The 23,067-nt window shown below is 40.0% G+C and overlaps 1 protein-coding gene across 1 annotated transcript in view; it reads left to right on the top strand.

The window, feature by feature from the left end:
- Positions 1–23,067, top strand: part of c22h8orf34 (chromosome 22 C8orf34 homolog) — a 56,191-nt gene that overhangs the window by 27,553 nt on the left and 5,571 nt on the right. Inside the window, exons 8-12 of the mRNA XM_034861748.1 lie at positions 8,015–8,150; positions 11,690–11,775; positions 11,907–11,980; positions 17,535–17,661; positions 21,103–21,593. Coding sequence (XP_034717639.1) covers positions 8,015–8,150; positions 11,690–11,775; positions 11,907–11,980; positions 17,535–17,661; positions 21,103–21,593 — 914 coding nt within the window. The remainder of the gene's footprint in view (positions 1–8,014; positions 8,151–11,689; positions 11,776–11,906; positions 11,981–17,534; positions 17,662–21,102; positions 21,594–23,067) is intronic.

The following is a 23,067-nucleotide window of genomic DNA, read 5'->3' as shown; positions in this document are numbered from 1 at the left end:
TACTTTCATGATGATGTGTAAAGTATTTCTTAGCCATACTAATGGAATTACATTGGTGAACCTTTCATATTTACTTCAGTTTGTCCAGTGTTTTGGTTTGTGACCAAATATCTGGAAAAAAAAATCATTTGCACCAGTCTCAGTTGTACTTGGTTTTTAGTGCCAATTAGCAAATGTTAGCTTGCTAACATGCGGATGTTACAGTTAGGTAAGGTATAATATTAATTATGTTCACCCTTTAAGTTTTTAATTTTCTTCATTTTGAGCATGTTAGCATGTTGAGGTTAGCCTTTAGCAGTACCTAGGTACCGGCTAGTTATTAGTAAAATAAAACACTTTTTAAAATATTATTGTTTTAAATATTTTAGTAGACCTATAACTAAATAAAGTTAAAACCTTTTAACCTTCCAGATTAAAAAATTAAAAAAATTACATAAAAACGAAAGTCAATCGTCTCAGTTTTAGTTTTGCTGAAATATATCACTACTTAAAAAGGAGACCGCATTAATTTACGTCAACTCTAGTAACTTATTGAACCACAGAAATTGAACGGACTTGACATGAGATGGCACTGTGCCCTGATTGCTTCACATCGGGCAATCAAGTAGCGCAAAGATTAAATATTAAACATCATCTATTCTTATAATCTACTCTATCCATGTATTTTGTTTGTACAGTATATGTAACCACAAACTTCTGAGAGGTTACACCTGGCCTGGACAAAAATGAACTAAAACTACTGTAAAACTAAATATATAAAAAACACACTAACTAAAATGAAATCCAAAAGTCAAAAATAAAATAAAATTAAAGCTAATTGAAAAATCAAAACTACTACAACCTTTCCAGGCACAGCCTCACAGAGCTAATTATAATGTTGTAGCTGGAAAAGGTGGAGTTCATTTTACCTTTTTTTATGTTGAGTAGATTAAGCAATGCTTTGTATAATATAAACTCATACGTTTTAAATGTAAGATCATTAGTCAGTGTGGGAACTAATAATAAAGCTGTCAAATAAATGTAATGCAGCAAAAAAAAAGTAAGTAAAACGGCTCTTAGCCACTTAGTCCAACATTGTTGGGAACATTGTAAACATCATTCAACTTTGTTGGTAATGTAACCTGTAGTATGTGTACATCCCTGTGTGTGTCTGAATGAACCGATTGCAGTGCTAACATGGCTAAAAGCTGCCTGTTTGTCCTCTGCCCAAGGTCAACATTCAGACTGTCAGAGTTGGCAGACAAGGCACACACACACACACACACACACACACACACACACACACACTCCCATTGCTCCCTTAATCCTTGCCCAAACAACTACAGACACAACAGTTTCCCTGGAAACAATGTAAACCAACCACAACACAACGATATCATTATTGTGGATTGAAAAAAGGAGAGGAGGTGGATGAGGACATGTATGTGCGTGGTGTGAGTTGCTTCAGCACTAAATCTTTCACTTCAAGTGGAAGCTTGAAAGGGCTGGGTTCACCTCTAAAGGTTTCGCCCGTCTGATGGTGAAAAGAATGTCTCCAGTTAAAGTCTTAACTGCGCCCAATTTGCAGCCTGTGAAAGTCTCCATGGTGCCGATGGATACGCTAATCGAGAGGCAAATTGCTGTGGTATTACTGGAAGCAATTACCAATAGGCAAGTAGGCTGCTGTGATCATACCATAAATCTAACAGTAGTCATTACGCACAGCATGGCCTAATACCAGCCAGCGTACGTATGTCCGGTATGCTTAAGCACCGCAGATGAACTGAGCAGGTTCTCTGAATGGAAGGGAGCTGAATGGACACAAGGATGATGTAATGTGGCTCCAGACATAAGCTAAATATGGTAGATAGTAACACAAGGATGATATCTGTGTAAAGCATTATCTAGACAGATAAAAGACTTGTGTGAATGGGTGCATTGTGTTATCATAAATTAATCGGCTAAAGACCCCCCCCACCCCCAGTGCCAGCTTAATCTAAAAGGACAAAAAGTCAAATGCAAAAAATAAGTTACATCACTTTTCTCTGGCTCCTCTGCTGCAAGATTAAGATTTAAGAGACAAATGAAGTTAGACTTGATGTCATTTTACACTAATTGGTGTGTAATCAGTAGTGTGTGTGTGTGTGTGTGTGTGTGTGTGTGTGTGTGTGTGTGTGTGTGTGTGTGTGTGTGTGTGTGTGTGTGTGCGTGTGCGCGAGCTGCTGTATCTATGTGGTAATCACAAACAAGCGGGGAAACAATGAAGATGAAATATAGATATCTAAACTCAAAGGAGATAATTGCTTAAACTACATCAACATATCATCCCTTCACTCATGTACATGTTTGTTTTTATTAAATTAAATTGCTCATCATCATCATCATCATCTCCCCAGACTCTTCTTGTACAGATATATTTTACTTTGATGGATTATTCTTCTTCTTTTATAAGTGATTTCAAATAATTTTTTTGAACTGTAGATGGCAGCCTTGATCCTGGCAGACAGCTGTCTTGATAGGCATTTTCATACAAAATCGTCTTAAAGCTCAAAGTGTAATTCAACTACATTTTGCATTACATGCTCAAGTCACTTTTCCAACTACAATGACTGACATTGTTGCATCAGTATATCAGGCTCTGCTGTGTCTACAGTGACGTCCTAATCTCTGTCATATTTGCGGTTAGAAAGCGACTTAAAGGAGGTCTGCACCAGGGTCTTCGATAAGACTTTGCACAGGCCTCAGAGCTGTGATGTTACCCTGCTCATGTGTGTCCCCATCTGATTCTGATCAGGGTTTTTTACTGCTGTAGTCAGAGTCGTGGAGCCTAACGGGCATATTTCTAGGCCAGGAGTGGAGGAGGGTGCTATTGAAAGCAGAGGCATAATTATGAAATGTAAGTTGGAGTATTGTTTTTATTACAAAGCCAAACAAATGCGTCTCTGAAGCAACTCACATCAAAGATGTCTGTGTGATGACTAACCGCCGAGTGGAGGCTTTGGTGCTCAAAGTTTAATGAAAAACAAATGCTGGTTGTATGTGTGAGGGCAACAAAAGTGTGAGGTCTGCAAGTGTCACTGTACTGTATGTGTTGGGTTGAGTATGTGCCATGAGCCTTTTTATCTATATGTTGCTCACACATGTGGGTCTCTGTTTGAGTGAGTGGAGCTTTTGACTGTACAAGGTCATATATCACTTAAAGATCATTAATTACAGCCCAGTGTTTCAGTATGTGGTGGGGCGCCGTCACTGCTCATGAAAGAATGGAAAATTCAATTATTTCACTTTAGATGAGACACAATAACTCACAGCCTTTGATGAAATGCTGGGGATTTGGTGCGCAGGATGACGAAGTGTGTGCGTGCGTGTCTCCTTGCTCCACGTGTGAGGTAGTGCTTTAGATGATTCCACCACATACATCTGTCAACGTATAATCCAAGAAGGTGTATATTAAGTTATTCTTGAAACCAATGTGCTAATTATGACTTTTGAGCCCTGTAAAGAGGAGCAAAGAGCCAGTCAGTCCGTCTCTGTCTAAACTAAATAAATTACATGGAAACTTGGAGAGAGGAACACACAAACACTTTATCTGTGCGCTATGCTCCATTCCTTTCTGTCTTTACTGTGAGTGAGTGATTGCGGCACGGAATTCCTCATCGCTCAGGCCTTTGTTGGGATTGCATCGCTCGAATAGTTTCCATTTCTCAACCTCCTCCCTCCACCTACCCCCAGTGCAGACCCATTTTACTTATCTGCCATGTCTCATCGTTAGACAGGGGGAGCACGCATGGCTGCCCCGGAGCCCAGGAAGTGAAATGTGACGGGCTGACAAACGGGCGAGTGTGGACAGACGTTTGTTGTGTCTAGACAGAGGCCTGGGAGGCTGTCATGGTCTCGGGGTAAGCTGGTCTCATGGGAGACGCACTGCAAACGTATCATGGTGGTTTGTGTAGGAGGCATGCTGGGTTCTATTGTGACACAGAGAGTATGCACTCAGTCATATGTGTTTGACTAAGCAGACATGAAAGACGTAAGCATAGATTTTGTAATACGCTAATGAACAGCTTTGTGACAGCTAGGTGTGAAGGTTAAAAGGTTTTAGAATTCTTGGTTATATTATATATAACAGTTTATTCAACGTCATTTTAATTACTACATTTAAAGTATAGTAGAACTGCTAGACATTGAAATATAGTAGATTAAACGGTGCACTCTACTCTGAAATGTTCAACGACACAAAAATAGATTTAGAAATAAGAAACTATTTCTTCATTCACATTTAGGCTCATTGTGATACAATTTGAGCATATGCGTCACAATGTGCATGTACGTAAAAGCAGTAATTTACAATGCTAACACCCAAACCCCAACCAGTGAGACACATACAGTATTTATTACTTTAGCACTCCACACACAGGCCCTCCTCAGAGTGTGGTGTCAACACAGAAATCTGTAGCCTCTCCCTCCCCAGTAGAGAGTTCATGACATGGCTCAAATTCAGCCTGCTGTTGCACAGATGAATTGCTGCACTTACTCTTAAAGCCTGCACATGGACAAACAAGACGATTTTAAAGGTGTGGACAGTAAGCAACAGTACACCGGGGTAGTAGTATGGGGCTAAGTGCACCTTTACAGAAGTTGTAACCTTTTTTTAGAAACTCATCTGTATCCACAAAAAAAGCATACACATGCAAAGACAGTCTGAATAGGAGTTACTCTTCCCTTTGCATCTGTGACTGTTGATATTATCGAGAAATTGTATCCTATCTTCTCCATATGGCCAAAAGGAGGAACTGTTGCAAGCGTAGAATAAATCGTTTTAGCACAAAATGTTGTGACTGTTTGCTACATGTTTCAACCTCTGCAACATTTCATTCAGACACGACACAGTCTAATCTGTTTTCTGCATGGGATGCACTCCAGACAAAAGCTTTTGTTCACTTCAACAATTTTAGAGATTAGCTTTTTCTTCCTTCAGACAAACAGGTCTTTCTCTCCATTATTGGTTCATTTTATATCGACCAGAAGTCCAAAAGACAAAGCAGTCGGTGAGGTGACAAGCAGCTGTGTACACAGAAGTCACGTTCTCTTTCAGGGTCAGAGCCGCTCGTTGTTATTCGTTTGCTATTTCATGCAAGCTGCAGCCTCGCAAGTGAATGTTTTCAGGTGTCAAGTAATGATTTGTATCCCAGGCTATGACCCAGACAAAGTCTGGCATAGGACAGCATTAGTCAGTCGCCAAAAAAAAAGAAATGGTTAGAAGTGGGATTGGACGATGAAAAAAAAAAGAGGATAAGGTAAGGGCCTAGACCCGAGCAGTTCCCACGACCAGCAAATAGCTTGTGGCTCTTTCTGTCCCCACTCCCTCCAATGCATGTGAAGAATGGGACACTTAATATTGCCCTGCTTAAGGGGATTACTGGAATGTATTTGTCCTCCACATAACTCTAAAACAATTCATTCTTAGACAGCCTGGACACGATGTGAGTGACATGACTGATGTCAGTGATCAACGTGAGAAAAGCAAGACACTTCCTCACTTTGTTAAAGGTCTTAAAAAGACATAATGATTTAGATCTTTTGCCACCAGTCTTTGGTGTTAAACACTATAATGTAGCCCACACTACTGTAGTTAACCGTTGTGTTTTCCTTGGGTCAAATTTGACCCATTTTCAAAGTTTTTTTATATCAGTAACATGGGTTAATTTGGGCAACCAAATTGCCCAAAAATAACATGGATGCAGGTTGTCTGGAAGTCGGACAACATTCTTTACAGATAAAGTTAATGATTACGTTCATTGCATTTTGGGTGTTTTATTCAATTTTGTAGCAATTAAAAAAATGTTTTAAATGGTTTAAAAAGCATATCCTGACTAAACTTTCACCATCCTCTGATATTAACTATTAGTCAAAATAACTCATAATTTCTGCTTTGCTTTCATTCAAAAAATGAGGTATAATGTCATAAAAATTAAGTGTATATTGACCATGAATAAAAAAGCGTTGAAATAAGTGACAAAACAGTTTTTTAAAGCATCAGAATAATCTGAAAAGGCACCCAAAATTCAATTTTGACCCGGAAAAAGAAGTTCATGGTCGACGAGAAGACAAAACAAAGGGTTAAGAGTACAACATGAGAACATTCATCAGTTTTGTGGCGTTAAGTGTCATAACTTATTGGTCAGTGGTTTTCTTTACTTTCTACATGTAAATCAATCTGTTCATTGACAGGGTTTTTTGACACTCAAATGTAAGAGGAAAAGACTGGGGAACGCCAAAATCAATACAAGTCATCATTTGGGGACCATGAATGTCTGCAAAAAACTTAATGGTGATTCTTCTAATAGTTAAGATATTTAATTGCGGATACAAAGTCCAGTGGGCAACATTGTTATCATGAATAAATGCACACAACAAAACACGTAAGAAAATGCAAACTGCACATTCATCTATTGCTATTGTTTGTGCTTGTTTGTTTGTGTAAAAACGAAACCAAAAATCCCATAAACTTAGGAGCGTTGAGCGTATTGGGTCAGGATATGGTGACCAATTAGTTGATGAGATGGATGCAGTGCGTTTTAAACGTCTCGTCAGAATGATTTACTGACTCCCAAAGGAGACAGGAGAGATGTCCGTGCTCTGTGCTATGCTGATGGATGGAGGGAGAGAGTTCTCATGAGCAAGTGTCATCCAATCTAATCCAGATGATTAGTCATGCATTCTCCTCTTTTACGGTGTCAAACATATTTGTCCCCCCCAAACCAAGGGCCAGTGAGAAATGTTACTGTTGGTTTCAAATGACTAGACATGCACATTTACTGTACTGTATGTGCAAGAGCAGAAACAATGTCAGCCAGAGTGGAGAACAACCCCCCCCACACCTTCCCTGTTACTGGCAAAGCTCCTAAATTCTTCTGGTCTCATGGAAAGAGCGGTACAAATATTGTTATGGTGACGGGTCAAAATGTTCTGCGTGATTCAACATGTGTTTAAAAAGCTTGACCAGCAAACCTAACCAAGTAAGAGTGCAGACACCCCCTCACTATTCATTGTCATAACACGGAAAGTACTGCAATATGTGTTATCTCTTGAGGATGCACTCAAAACCAACAAAGTCTGGCTCATTCAAACTCTCCTCTTTGATCCTTGCTAACATTTAACAAACCACTGAGTTTATGTTATTCTACTTCCCTGCTTTCGTAAGTCTTGTTGTTGCCGTGATTTATGCTTGCTTTTCCCATAATGCTAGTGCAGCATCTTTTAAAGAAACATATATCTGTCTTGATGTTGAACATTTTGTTTCTTAGATATGATTGCTGATCCTGTTTAGTTTTGTATAACAGCCATACTTCAAATTTTATAATTCTTTTTTCTTTATAAATGTAAAGAGGACTTCATTACATAGGTAACAGCTGTGTTTTAAGATAAAGCAGGTATCTTAGAATATACTGTCTGTTCACATGTAAATGTTGTGGCTGCAAAGACAAGTAAAAGGTTACCAATGATTACTGGCGTGTCTGAAACATATTGACTTCTTTAGAGAGTCAGAGGGAAGAGGGATCCATGTGTGTGTGCTCAGAGTATTTGCTCTGGAGAACACAGGGATAGATCAGACGAAACCCAACTTTCCAGCTCCATCTTACCGCTCATTTTTCCCAGCCGACTTCATTGTTCTTTGTCCCCTTTCACCCTCAGCTGTTAATGTACCCTTCCCGTTTCTTTGCCCCCTTGATGTGGCACTGTCATCAACTCTCCCGCATCACTCCTCATAACAATGAGTTTTGAGCTGATGATGCAAGCTTCTTATTTTGTCTGTGTGTGTGTGTGTGTGTGTGTGTGTGTGTGTGTGTACAGTGTGTGAGTGAGCACAGTTTGCATCTTTGGCTCTTAGCAAACTGTCATCAACGGGCACCATATTGACAAGAGAGAGACCAAAGTATGATTAACGACTGTCCTTTCCGTCTTTTTTTTCTCTTCCTCTGCCTTCTCCTTCCTCTGTCCTTCTTTGTGTCTCTTTGGCTTTCTCCCACCTCAGAGGACCTGGATGACCTGCGGATGGAGGGTGTGACGGGCTTGGCTCCATCTGGCAGTAAGTTCAGCCAGGGACGCAGCTCCTATCATACTGAACCGCAGGCCAAAGTTACACTCAACATCTGCTCTAGGTGTGCCAGGTAAATGTTTCCACCTTCTCTTATCTGGTGACTTGGAGAGAGATTGTGTTTTTTTTTACAGCACAGCTCTGTAGACTGTTTTTACAGGGGTTTAAAGAAATAAGTCAACATTTTAGGAAATTATATTTTTTGTCTTCTTGCCGAGAGTTAGATGAATAGATGGATACCATCTGGATAATAATGTCTGTCTGGTAAATATATGACTACAGCCAACAGCCAGTTGGCTTAGCTAATCATCCTGGACTAACTTTCAGCAACAAAGCAAATAAGAGTATTTTCCAAATGTCAAGCTGTTGCTCTAAGGCTTTAAATTATGTGAATTCAAATACATTTTAGCTACCGTGCATTTGTGGTTATTATTGTAATCAGTTTTGTTTCTTTCCATTGTTCTCAGAACAGACAGTAATATCATATCTGAGGAGCATTCCAGTGTTACTTGTTTTCACAAATCAGCCCGGGCACTGATAATCGTCTCCATTATCACCCTTTCTCTTGTTATCACAGTTTTTCTCTTCTGACACATTTCCTGTTCCCCCTGATCCTCAGCATCAGTGTAGTGCTCACATTTCTGAGTGTTGGGTATGATACCTCAGGACAGGTGTGGGCAGGACTCTTCCTTGATGCCAGTCAGAGATAAACGGGTATCTGTTTGATGAGACGCTGGGCACACATCTGCCTGCACGGCCTCTTGTGTTTGGGGTTTGGAATTTGTTTGTTTCCTACTCTTCTTTCATTCACGCTGCTTATCAGTTTTGCTCCACGCACATCCTGCGGGATGTTGTCAGAGGTTCTGCAGGAGGATGAATGGTATCTGTAGCTTTTTTGTAGACAGTTTATTGACTGGATGTTTTTAAGCAAATAGTTTATACCTTTGGTCTATCATTGAATCCTGGGTCGGATCAGCGGCAGAGCAAAGCAGCATCTGTATCTGGAGTCGTTCTTGGCTCAGGCGCACAACTTTCTTTCGTGACTGAAATATCAGACATCTGTTCTCCTTCCCTGTCTTCCTTTCTCCTTCTGGTTCGATCCAAATTTTTGCTTTGTCCCCTATAACCTGACCACAAAATCCTCTCCAAGTTTTATTGGCGTAGGAGTCATGGTCTTTCGTAGTCACTCTTGGTGAGTATAAGGGCCATAAACAGATCACTGAGCTGGAAAAGTGTTGCACGCATGGTATGCCTTTTGTGCTATTCTGGAGACATGGAATTCTGAAATTAGGAGTGTTGGTCACAAATTCATAAATCCACACATGAAAGGTGCATGCATGTCCTTGCACGCATACACACAGAATGCATCTGTGAACAGGGAGTGGAGGCAGAGGTCAGGGAGCAAGTAAGGAGAAGGACAGTCCTAACAGAGACTTTATGCTGTGTGCATTAGCATTCTGTCTAGATGGGATTACCAGAAAAACCTTTCAAACATGGCTCAATATGGGGCCAACCTTTAAAACTGACTCCTCGGAACAATAACATATGTGGCACAGTTGGTGCCCTTGTGTTTCACACCTGGAGACAGAACTACTGGACAGATGTGGCCTTGCTGAAGTTTTAAACTTTTTACAGTTAGTTTAGTGAGAGGTTGAGGCTCAGGAAGATTAAGTGGATTCTTTTTGATATTATAGAACTCTCGCAAAGATAGCAGAGGGTCGCTTGACCCTGTATGGATCTGTGAACACTGACCCAAGCATTCCTCACATACCCGTCACCCCTGAGGCAAACCCATGAGATTTCTTGTCCTTTTTCCTGCATGTGAGCTCTTTTGGGTCAGTCAGATCCAGCAGTCAGTGCATTACACTTTTGTTGTGATGCATGCCCGCTGTATTCTCGACCCTGGTTTGTCTAAGCAGTCAAACGAGACTGAGCCACTTCACTTTACCATCTACCACCCAAAGCCAAGGAGAGGTGACGCTTACTTTCACACCCACAGTGTGAAGGCCACAACAAAATGTATCAATTTCCAGCAGCACCCCTGTATGTTACTGTGTTTACGATCCACCTGTAATGATACAGGCCAAGGATATAAGAAGTAAGTCCCAGCCTTTAGATTCCCAGCCTTTAGACACCTTCCTCAGCCATTGTCCTTGTCCCTTGCTTCTGTCCAACCACTGTCCCCGCCACCAAACAGTCCAGTCAGCCTGTGTGGCTCCTAACTAGCTGTGGCAGGTCAGGAAACACGCCTCTTCCTTTGGCCTCTCTACTGGTCGGTTAAAGTGTAAAGTGCTGTGTGGCCTGTGTGTTGTGGGCATGTCTCTGTCTCTCGGGCTATAGCTGTGGTCACACTGGCATTTCATCCGCCTCCTTCATGCGCCCGATCAGTTCTTTTAATGGCTACGTGCTCCTGCCACAAAACCTTGTGTGTGCAAACGCATCCCAGATCTTGGGCACAGTCCATAGTTCGCGGTGCTGTCCAAGGAAATGGCTCGAGCTCCACAAACCTCTTTCGGGCTTGTAGTTCTCATTAAATTAATTGCTTTCATATCAGGAATGCACTGAGGGAATGGAAGTCGGGACTTGCGGCTATGAGCAGCGTTTGTTCAGAGAATGGGAAGGCCTTGTGATAGTCGTCTTGGGTACTATTAATGGTTTTTGCAAAGACTATTAAAAAGAGGAAGAGATAAAGTGAAGGATGTGTAAGCAAGTAAAGAAATAGAATACACTTTAAAAGGCTGCGTTCTGCTTTTATCCTCATTGTAGAGGTAGAAACCAAGAGGCTCTGTCTTTAAAGTGCTTGGATTGCTTTCCTTTGTCTTCAGTTAATGGTTGTGCCTATGACATGGAAATGGCATGAAGTTAAAACATGTGGAGCTAAAGTAGTGAGTAATTACAGTAAATATGGCGTGATTTACAGTCTTTAAAAATATGCTTTAGAAAAATAAATGCTGCGTTTCCATGTGGATGTTTGAGTGTGTGAATAGTTTGAGTATAAAAGCAGTGAAAAGCCATATGCAGCATGTTTATCTTCACGTTGAGAAGTTTTTTCAATCACTGTTTGTCTTAACCCACGGTATACTTTCCTATCTCAGGGAAACTTAAATCTTTTAGTATCCAAGGAGACAGCCAAATCTCTCAGACCCGCTTCCTTTTCAGTCCAAACAGATATCTTTGGAGGTAAAAAGCTATAGGGGCTTGGAACACATCATGATAAAGAATGGTTTAAGGGTAAAGTATGCGCCAGTTTTTCAATTTTGTTTCATTAGTAAGTGAAGTACTGAAACAACTTAATTCATTCTCCATATGTATGTGAAGGCATTTCTTTGGTTCCAACAAAGACTATTTCATGTTGTCCAGGATGAGAAGCTGTGATGAAGAGCTAGAATTGGTCTTTTCATGGTACCATCCCAAATTTTAAGAAGAAGTGATCATCAACACTTCCTTAATGTCTCATCACCTCAGACCGATAGAGACTCACTTGTCTTTTTGTTATCTGGCATTCGATTTCTAAACATGCATTGCAGTGTTGTGGCTTAAGAAAATGCTGATTACAGAGATGATTTAACTCAACTGCCAATGTGTACAGTAGTGTATTTGTGTTGTCTCTAGGTTGCAGGGGGACAGTCTATCAGACGGGCGATCTAAAGAGGAGCACAGACCTTACATATCTGAACAAGCTGTACCTGACATCACATGTAAGCACAACACAGTTGAAATTCAAAGTTTTCTTCTTTTTTTTTTTTTTTTTTTTACAATTTTGTGGTCTCACGCTCTGCTCTGTCCTTTTCTTTTTTTACTTCCTGTTTGTGTGTGCTGTGTGGAGCAGCTCCATTGCCCGGGGTGGACACAGTGGTGGGACGGTTTCAGGAATGCGAGGCCTTGTCTCAAGTGTCAGGCTCTGTAAGTGTCCACCCTACATCCATCACTAAACAATTAAGATCACTTTACAGCCATCAATTACAATATTGCTCTCTCCTTCTCAGCCTCTATTGTCTGAGAGTAAGCAAAAAAAACACCTCAAGCCACTTGTTAAAAGGACAAGACCCAAGCAAAACTGATCCATCTTTATGCGGGCAGTTCAGCTCACACAATAGTTGATAGTGCTGAATAAGTGAAAGAAATCTCCCTATATCACTTTGCTTCCCTCTCAGGGCAATTGTGTGAGATCTGAGAAGGAATAAATGAAAAGAATATCTAGTAACGCTATGACAATTGAGGCTGATTTAGATGTTTTATAAAATATACCTAAATATGTATGGGTTAGAGGGAGTACAAACAGTTTTGTTCAATAGCAGGCTTGCGTGATAACCTCACATGCTTCAGGGGAGAAATCTATAGAGGCCTAATGTGGTACACGCCAGACTCAGACACAGGCACTCACATGCTGTTAATAAAACAGTCAGCTAAAGACGCCAGTACCTTTTTGTATAATTACCCCCCCGAAAAGCCGATACCTTTTATAATTGCCCAATCTAAGTGTTAGACAAGGCCTTTTACGGCATGTTTTAAAGAAAGAAAGGGGTTTGGAGCCGAGGCATTGCTCCGTGTGTGGAGCAGATGCAGAGAGGTTCCAGACTAAATGGGAGCAGACCATTAGAGTACGAAAGACCTGTTGAATCAAAGCCTGTAGTCGCAAGTCTCAGGGATTATGTCAAATACACCAGCCACTATCCAAAAAGTAGAGGGCCCGGGCACCTTCCAACACCAAACCATGCCAATCTTCTACTAATTTCCTCAAACGTTGTAGTGAAAAGCGAAGGCTTGGCCAGATGATAGACAGTGTCAGTTTTATAACCGTGCCACGTCTAATTTAGAGATCTCAACTGATTAATTTAGCTTTTAGCTAAATCTGACATCCTCTTTACCACTCATCATCCCATCCACATTTATTTATTTTATTTATTAATTTATTTGACAGGGACAGTGTACATTAATTAACATTGCTGTAAATGCACCAGAATTAGCCAAAAGGCTATTTTTCATCCGTTGTCCCTGGACAGATCTTAAAATTGTCACCCTAAAAAACAAGAGCCACTATTTTGTAGCGGATTATACCAGGGGACTGAATACTACATCTTCATAGGTTAAGCCCTGTCTGGCACGCTTAAGTATAATACTAATGTGTTCCACATGTAAACCACAAGTGCAAATGACTCCTGTCATCTACTGTAGCTAATGTGGCTGTTTTGTGTTTAATTGCTTACGTTTGGCTGTCTTTGAAAGGCAATTGCAATTTGTAATAGCTTGTTAGTTTAACTGGCCCTTCAGGGGGCTTGTGGGCCACAATCACTAAACTGTAGGGGGAAAAAAATATAATGTTTTTACGAGCTTATTTGGAAAAAAAACACAAAGGTTGAAGTCATACAGTATAAGCAATAACTTTGCCTCTTTGGCCAATTGTGTTTCTATTTTAGAAAAAAAATCCACTTATTATTTATTATATATCACGCTGCGGTACTTCTTTAGGTACATATATACTGTGTGTCCCTTGCATTGGTAGAAAAGTGTCCAATTGTTTGTTTGTGTTGCACTGGTTTTTAATGTGAAAGAAAAGATGCATGTAACCTTTTTTGTTTTTTTAAGTCATATTTAATTATTAGCAAATTTAATCATGCATGTCTGTCATTTAATAAAGTATGCCATGCATTGTGCATTTCCCTAGTTTGGGCAGTAAAAAGTTGGGGATATTGGAAAGTAAACACTGTTAATGGTTATCATTATTAGTTCGACAGGCCCCCTGCCTTTGCCAGCTCGTTTAAGTGATAATTGCCTCATAAAGACAAATACTTTCCTAGAGCAATTGCCAGAGGAAATTTTCCAAGCAATCCTTCAATAGTTTCCTTTGCAAGTGTTAAGTGATATGTCTTAATCAAATTAAGCTTGGTGTAGAATTGTTTGTGTGTTACCATCATAAATCTGCCAGGGTAAACTGTTCATCGGTATGGCAAGAAGAAGATAATTAGTATGATGCAATACTATATGTACTGCATAATGCAAGGCGGAGAAATTTTCAGGAGGATTTTGGCAGAGATTTAGACGATTCACTGTATAGCTTTTTTTATTTGGGATTTTCAAATACTTTTTAAAATTAATTATTTATACTTATTTATTTTGAAAGTTCTTACTATTGCAACTAGATAGGATTTTGGTTGGCTGCAGACTGTTTTTTAATATGATTGATTAAAACTGTGAGCTTTATAGCCTATGTTTATCTACAAGATTATAATTTCAATCTAGCTGCAATTTGACACTCTATTTTACCATTATCATTTCCTGTAAAGAATCCTCATTTACTAGTTTGCATCCCCTTTGCACTCTTTTTTGACACAACACCTAATTTTCTCTCTGGCTGTCCTTCTATGACTTGAGAGATTGACAGTGTGTCATATAACTTGTCTTTCTGATGCTTGAAGAAAGATTTACTTGTAATTGTAATTGTCAATATCCTGTTTGCTTTTGACTCTACTAACTCAGTGGTTTGGCTGGTGAGCCTGTGAGCTCTGTATACAGTCCATAACATCCATTAGGTGGTTTAGCTGTAAGCCAAAATAACAGGAACTCAGTAAAAGTTGAAGTTAAAAAGTTACTCCTTGTATCACATATCCTCCAGTTGCTACACAAGCTAAAAGAGGCTAGAACAGCACAAGCAGTTGTTTGGAAAACATGTAGTATCTCTTGTATCTTACAGTTAAGTATAGTGGATCAACCATTTGAGGATTGGATGTTAATACCAGTGGGCTTTGCTCATGTGCTATTAAGAGTGATGATCTCTTCCTGCATGTTTTGAAAGGTTGGTATTTAGTTTAATCAAAAACAGTGATGTTTTGGTCAGAATAAAAACAATCCAGTTCGACAATACACAATGTTCTCCATCTCACACATGTGCAGATCAAATCCTTATGCCGACAAGCTTCCATCTGCCAGGCTGAGTTATCCCACACCTGATTTGGGAATAGTTGCCGTGCTACATCATAAAACGTAAAGAACGATATATACAGTCTGGTTTGCAAAGCTGAAGTAGCAGTCATCGAGAATTCCGAGAGAGAGAGAGAGAGAGAGAGAGAGAGAGAGAGAGATCAATTGTGCTTTGCAAAGCCAGCAGTAGGTTCAAACCATGTTTGTGACTGCATGCACACTTCCCAAACGGTTCTTGTTGTGCTGAGGGCAATGTTGAACCAAACCCCAGATTGTGGTGATTATTACTGCTGACCACACACGTATAGCTGCACACATGCAGGCTATAAAATATTTAACTCCAGACTTCCATCTTCTCTCTTTCTGTCTTGTTTGCTCTCAACATGGAATCAATTTAGTAAGAAACAAGATCCTTGTTTGTTAGTTGGGCAGAAGCATCACCAGAGGGGTTTTCCCTTTTTTCTTTTTAGGTCTTTTAGTTTTGTCATACTGGGAGGGAGATTATACAACTTTGGTTTTGCGCCACTGACATTAATATACTCATAAGTCATTTAAAAATTATAGCCACTCTATATTTTTGAGATTAAAAGGCATTCCTTCTCTTCTCTTTGTCTGTGTAGATTAAAGCATCCTATCTAAGTATCCAAACAACGGGGGAACAAAAGTTTGACTCCTTTGCACTCATGTCATACATAGTGGATGGACAATGGTTGCTTTATGGTGAAGGGAAATCCCTTTTCATCACGTCATTGTGTCTCCTTGGCATTTAATCAAGTCCTCTTTTTTTTTTTTTGCCCTTACAGTATCTACCATGTAGAGCCTTGTTAATTTGTGCATGATTTTTTTTATTATTATTAGGGCACTCTAGACATGTTGACGTCTTCTAGGTCAGTTTGTAAATACATATGCCTTCACCAAACTTGATGTAACAACAGTCATCTTTTCATTGTAATGTCTTGTCTGTTTATTTATTGATGTTATCTTGAAAAATGAATTGCTTGCAGACTCCATAAATCCTGTTTGTTTGCCCAGCCATGGGACTACACGGTACCACTAGCCTCTGGTCTGCAGTCTCCAGGATATATGGTCCTGATTACAGTGTAGTCTTTCCTTTTATTGGACAGAGGAGCTTGAGGGCAGGGGAGCAATGCATATGTTAAACTCTGAACATTGTTGATACAAGTAAATCTCCATATTTTAACTGGTCTCATGAATCAAGAGTGGGCTTTCTTAAGGTACTTTCCTAGGAATTAGGACCTTACCTTAGTAACAACTCACAGTATTATAACTAATTAAAAAATTCCCTTTGGGAAGCTTTAACTAAGAAACTGTTGGTGGCCTTGTTTGCCAGAGATCAGAAGACCCAGAGAGAGTGAAGGACAAGATGATGTCATGCTGATACCACCAAAGAGAGTGAAATAAAGTTGGGGAGGGGATTTAGTTGTAGTGTTAAACCCACCTTGCTTCTTTATGAGGGCTGTAATTAAGGATTGGCTTGTGGTGGGGTGGCTCTGCTGCCACAGAAAGCATCATGGATCTGACAGGCACAAAGATCAATGCCATAGACCCTGGGAATCACTTCACTTGTTTTTCACACTACCTCCTCTTTGGAAACAGACTTTAAGTCCACTTTGAATCCTGAAAATCATAAAATTAGGGAGCCTGCTATATCCCAGGTTTGTCTTTAAATGTTGGAAGAATGCACTATATGTATATCACCAGATCTCCCAGAGCCGTACTCTGTGTCAGCACTTTGTCAAGTCAACTCTGTATCCCGTTAAGTGCTTAGCACATCAAATGAGTGCCGGCATCAGCGGTATCATAACTTATGTAGTATAAACCAGACATTACAAGGAGGTGGAATTATGGCTGACAGATTTTATTTCTCACCTGTGTTTGAAGCTCATGTACACTTGGTCCATTGGCTTAAAGGATCATCTGACCACGTATGTCCCAGTAAAGGAATAAGTAAGGGAAAAGACATGCTGCCATTACAGGACATAACAATCTAAGTCTCTCAAACAGGTCCATTTACAAATCATACAATTGGCCAAGAAGGCCAAAAGAGCTTCTATAAGTGATCCAACCTGGCCTTTTTTAGAATTTTTTTTCTCTCATATGCTTTGGAATATGGTCATCTTTATTTTTTGCATAATACCAATATGTTGCGCTCTTATGGAACCATCCAAAATTCCTACTGGCGGTGCAAGATTTGCTGCTGTCAGGCCCGTTGCCAGCAGACTAGTGTGCATACAAGCTCCTATAGATTTACTGATAGTTAACCAAAAATGTCCTGAACCACTACTGACAGTCTAGCATCCTGCATACACTAAACAGAGTGCACTGCAAGCTCTACGCTTTCATCTACACTTGCTGTGGTTTCTTGTGTTTTTCTAAAGCCCATAAAATAATAATTGCCCCTTTTTTCCAGCAGATATGGCTCAGATATTTCCAGCAATAGCTGAAAATTATATAAAGAGTTAATTGAAGGGTCTTTCTTTTAATGTGACTTTCTTTCTTTTCTGTTCTCGCTAACTAGCGTCAGGCTGTCTGGGAGGCTGATCTGAAGGCTGTGAGAGGAGGGAGCTCTGTCGGGCAGACAGGTCTGCTACTGGGTGACTCCCTCTTTTCTAAAGAGCTGGAGAACATGGGCAAACAGCTTGCTGGTAGGCAGTTCTGTGTGGTTTCGTGTGCATATATACGTTTGTCTGTGTATTTATTAGTGGCTTTAATGATGAAAAGTATGGGTGAGTCAGATTAAATATGTCTTTGGAATACAAAACTTAGTCTACACTGTGCAAACATTTACACACACACACACACACACACTACAGAGACTTATGAAATAGAAAGCACAGAGAGCACTTGTGAGGAGTGGGCGGGAGATTTTCTTGGTTAATTAAAAAATAATTTCCTGTAAAAATGTGTCAAAACTTAATAGAAAAACAAATAAAAATAATTTCCCCAGACCAGGAATTTATCTTAAGTCCAGCTTTGACAGTTTCAATCAATAACTCCATCTCTGCTAAGTCATTTGGAAGTGATCAAAGCTTAACTGCGTCAATGACTGGTTTGTTATGACACATTGAAATTTGTGTGGCATTCTGGAAATTATTCTCCCTTATACAGTTCAAGGCATATCTTTGACATATGGGTGTTCTGGGGGACTCAGACTGCTTTTGTTGTCATGATGATCAAGTGTGTATCCACAAATCAGATGAAAGCCTGGAGTGGCGGCCAGTGGGAATGTCGCCATTTACCATCATGTGTCACCCACTTGTTTGTTGATGCATGTCCTCCCACTCTGTTTTACAGCATCACTGTGTGTAAAGACCTTCACATACCAGAGTTAGTGAACCTATGACTCTCTTCCAACAGGTTCCAGTTGCACACGTCTTCTCATCCGCATATCGGCGCGGAATACACTGGTTGCCTCAGTGCCTAAAGAACAAAATAGCATGTTGGTGCTCAGGAGGCACTAAAAGAGGACTATTTGTGTTAACAACACACTCAGTTTAGTCCCAGAGGTCCTCCGATGGCATTCATTTTTTCTAGTTTTACGCAGAGTTACTGAATAATCAAGCCGACGGCTCCCGCTAGGCAGCTCAGTGGAGCTGTTCAACAAGCTAATTCAACTCTTTCAAGCCTTTATTAGCTGCTAATACTTTCCACATTTGGAGCAGGAGCCTTACGTTTCATCTTATATTGTTACACCAATTATGTGGTTTTGAAATCACCCCTTGTCTGCCTTTTGTGATAGTGTGAAGCTCGTGTGCCCTAAGAGTCATACTCAGCTTTTGAGTTATGACACTTTTTGATACTTAATGCAACAGATACATTTTTGGTCTGTCCTCAAAAAAGTATTGAGGTTCATGGTCACCTGGATAGCTGAGTTAGTAGAGCGGGTGCGCAAATAGAGGTTTACTCCTCGACACAGCAGGCCCGGGTCCGACCTGCGGCCCTTTGCTGCATATCATTCCCCTGTCTTTCCACTTTCATGTCTTCAGCTGTCTTGTCAAATTAAGGCAAAAAATGCCCCAAAAATTAAAAAAATAAGGTTCAGTACCCAGTCTTAGTTGCATCACATTAGGAATCTGTACTTCTGCATATGTTTGTTAATGTATCTATGAAAGGACAATAGTTAGTATTTTAATTTATTCTAGCAGGCCGCATATTGTGTAGTTGTACTCTTAAAGATTAATTACAGACAAGCTATATGTCATTAGCGCTTTGGTTTATTTTCAGATGAGGGACCTATTAAAGTTCTGAATGGTTGAAAAGCGTGCTATGGCCCTGTACTCTCTCACCACGCACAACTGCTGCTTGATCAAAGACTTTAGATCTGTTTCTATTTCTTTGGGTCTCCTTCCCACTGTCTCATTTTCTCCCCGTCTTTCTTTTTTCCCCTCTTTATTACTGAATCAAATCCTATCAAAGGTTTATACCATATGGATTTGGATGCTACCTCTTTGATCTCTAGATCTGTCATTTTATATCCGTGTCAGTGAGATGGCTTGTAGGATATCTGGGTTGATCACTTCACAGAATTTAAAAAAAAACTGCTTGTAACAGGCTATTTATTAATGCCAGGAAGCATGTTTTCAATAAAATCATGAGTGGAGAAACCATTTACGGAACGGGGGAAGATTTTCACAGGAAAAACATGTGGTGTTTATCATTTTACTGGTAAATAACTTGAGATAGAAATATCAGCTTTATGGGAACAGATTGCTAATGAACATATCCTGTTTACAATATAATGATAACATCATTCATGGTGGATCTGGTGTGGGTGGTTAAGGGCTTTAACTGGGAAATTGTCATGTGTGGGACTTCTGTTTTGGTTACTATGTAGCTATCCATGCAGACCATCTAGCAAATAACACAGCTTCACTATGGTTTGTAATGCTTCATACTTCAGTCCTGTCACAAACTGATGTCATGATGTACCTTTAAGACCTCACAAAGTTAATTATCTTCCAACTTTCAATTAGTGAGGTCAAGAAAGGCCAAGTGGTAACCTGTATCTTTAGTTTTCCTCCTAATTCTTTAGAGAAGTAATATGTGTAGAAAGCACTAGGTTTTAAGCAATACAGACACAACATATGGTATACATATGCCAATTTTTGAGCACCTGGATAAAGCACTAAGCAGTGTGTGCTCTGCATTGTATCTCACTATAAAGGTTAACCTCCACACGATCAGAGCTGATTAAGCCCAGAAAAAGCAATCTAATTATGCATGTCAGAAAATGAAATGTTTTTGATCCCAGAAGGATTGTACACAAAACAGTCTGGAATAGATTTCAAACCAACTAACTAATGTCTCAAAGCCGAATGTAGAGTGGCTTCTTTTTTTTTGCATGGAAAAATGTTGTTTGTGTAAGAGAAAAGCACAATCTGTTCAAAAACAAGGAAGTCAAGGTTTGTGAAATACTTGTCATGCTTCCTTTTGTTATTTAACGTCACACATATACAGTTTTCCAGAAATACTCGCTTCTAGTGAGTCATTCCTGAAATTATCCCTCTCAAATGATAAGTCCCAGACTGGTTTGTTGAATCCCAATTGCCAAGATGTTTAACAAAAGCATAAAACACGGAAAAAAATACCCAGATGTTGATCCCAGAAGTTGGCGGCGGCACTTCTTTCACAAACAGAAATGTTTTTGAGACTACCAGTGATGCAAACAAATGGGATTTGTCAGGAAAAGGAACATTTTTTTTAACCATGCTGTGCTTACTGTATATCAACTTGGAACCTTTTCTGACAGAGGAAGCTGGATTCACCACAATTTACAGGGTCTATAAATATTGTCATCATTGCCCAGAAGAAGGATTAAACCAAGCAGTCTCGCCCACTTTAATGCTCAGTAAAGTTTGTGAATCATCACTCTTGTAGGACACATACCAACCTCCATAGCATAGCCTGTGAACAGTAATAAAAATAAGCCTGACTTTATCTTAGTTCATTTACCAGTTTAAACATTGTCTCTTAAATTTGTGGGGGAAAAATAGGATTTAACTCACTCTCTCAGTTCAGTTATTATATGTGTTGAAATACGAAATCTGGACGTTGACTTGGATTATCTCCCCCTTTTTTCCCTCTAGAGGTTGAGAAGGACCTGGCCAAGCTGGCAGAAGCAGGGAAGATGACGACTCAGAGGTCCAACAATCCGCACAGTAGCCTGCTCCACGCTCCTCTGCGTCACAGAACACTACCCGACACACTTCCTCTAACCAGCTTGCTCTCTAGACCCCAGTCTCCAGCGGGCAGCCTCTCAGGCAAGCCCTGTGGTGCTGGCCTCCCTCTGCTCAGCCCCAAACCCACCTCACTGGTCATGGGTCGGACTCAATCTCCCAGCAACCCTGGGAGCAGGACTCAAACCCCCAGAACGCCCAGCAGGCCCCTGACCCCGAATAGTTTACTGACACGCTCCACCTTCAACCCTGGATCTCATAAAGAGGTGACATTCAGGAGGTCACGGAGCCGCCCTGTGACACCCACATGTCAGCCCACACGTCCCAGACCACTGCTCACCCCTCCTGGCCTAAGCACCACAGACAGCCTCGGTGCCAGCCTACGGGCCTATTTGTCTGAGGTAAGACCTGAAACTGAACGACATAACTTCATCATCAAAAAGCTCTTTGAGGTCCTATAAGCAGTATTGCATGACATGGTGTCCTAATATAGAAAATGAGGAGGAGGCAAGGTTGAATTGTGGCAGCATTTCCTTCACAAAGTAAATTATCTCCAACATGGAGTCAACTATGAAGGCTTTATCACATTTACAAAAGTAACCAAAAAAATAGAAAAACTGTAGATCTTTTTGTGGATTTAGTGTGTAGCCATGTTATAACAGGCAATTTAAATGTAAAGTTTCAATTTGACATTACATTTTTGGAAATGTGCTTTCTTGCCGAGTTACATGAGAAGATTGAGACCATTCTTGACATAAAACAAACAAAATGTCGAAATGTCTTTTCCTTTAATTGACACTGTATCTTCCATTTCTGTGGTTTGGCATCAAATTCAAAATGTTTATATTTTAGATATTTCCCACATGTCACATTTATCTAGCAATGAAATAGATCAAGTGCACACAGTGTTTAAAACATAGAGTACAATTGTCATACAGTTTTGGGTCACTGATGTGAAAATCACTCCAACTTTATTGTAATTTTTGAAAGTGCTAGGTGTCAAACAGGCGCAATGACCAGGGAAAGTTGGCTGTAGGACATGAGAGCCTTTACAAATGCGCACACACACACACACACACACACACACACACACACACACACACACACACACACACACACACACATATCATCATCATCATCAGTTTAATGGAGAGTCATGGAGGTCCATACAGTAGGATGTCATTTCATTGTGGAAAAATTAGTCTGGCATAAAAGGAGAACTTTCAATGGGATTTCTTACTTATTTTCCTATCATGAATTACTTAACAGTGCCGCTGTTAAATATGAGACCTTTTTTTTGAAGGTTTTAGTATTGGTGGGCAGGAATTTTGCAGTCCCTCTGTATACACTTTGACAGTTATGCTAGTTGACACCTAGTGAGATTATCCTAAACAGTAGTGCACCCAGTCTGCTTTTATTAAGGCCACATGGTCCCATGTAGAAGGACTACAGGAGGCCTGTTTAGAGAATTCAGGAGTCTTGAACCTTTTCAAATACTGGGGGCACAGAAGATATGGTTGTGATGTTTGTTACGCTTGTGATGTTGTCTTTCTTGACTAATACTTTCTTGACTACTTTTGCAGTCATTTACATGATTGTAGCTTCATCATTTGAGCACTGAAAAATAAGAAGGACAAAAAATAGTTTGTAGGTAGCATGGGGCGGTGTATTTATTTAAATTTTGCCTTACAACTTTCAGTAGATAAGATGATTATGTGTCATTGATTTAGATTTGTTGTTTGAAATCTTAAACGGCTCAATGATATCTTGCAGTTGGAATACATACATATTTCTGTTTATGTGTTTCTCTTACATCCACCACAAAACCTCAAATAACAAGACCTATGCAGTAAATGCAGAGTGGCAAACGGACTG

The sequence above is a fragment of the Etheostoma cragini genome, chromosome 22 (genome assembly GCF_013103735.1).
Source record: "Etheostoma cragini isolate CJK2018 chromosome 22, CSU_Ecrag_1.0, whole genome shotgun sequence".
In the NCBI taxonomy this organism is placed as follows: Eukaryota; Metazoa; Chordata; class Actinopteri; order Perciformes; family Percidae; genus Etheostoma; species Etheostoma cragini.
The sequence above is the reverse complement of the archived record's forward strand: the minus strand, read 5'-3'. Positions and strand labels throughout refer to the sequence as shown.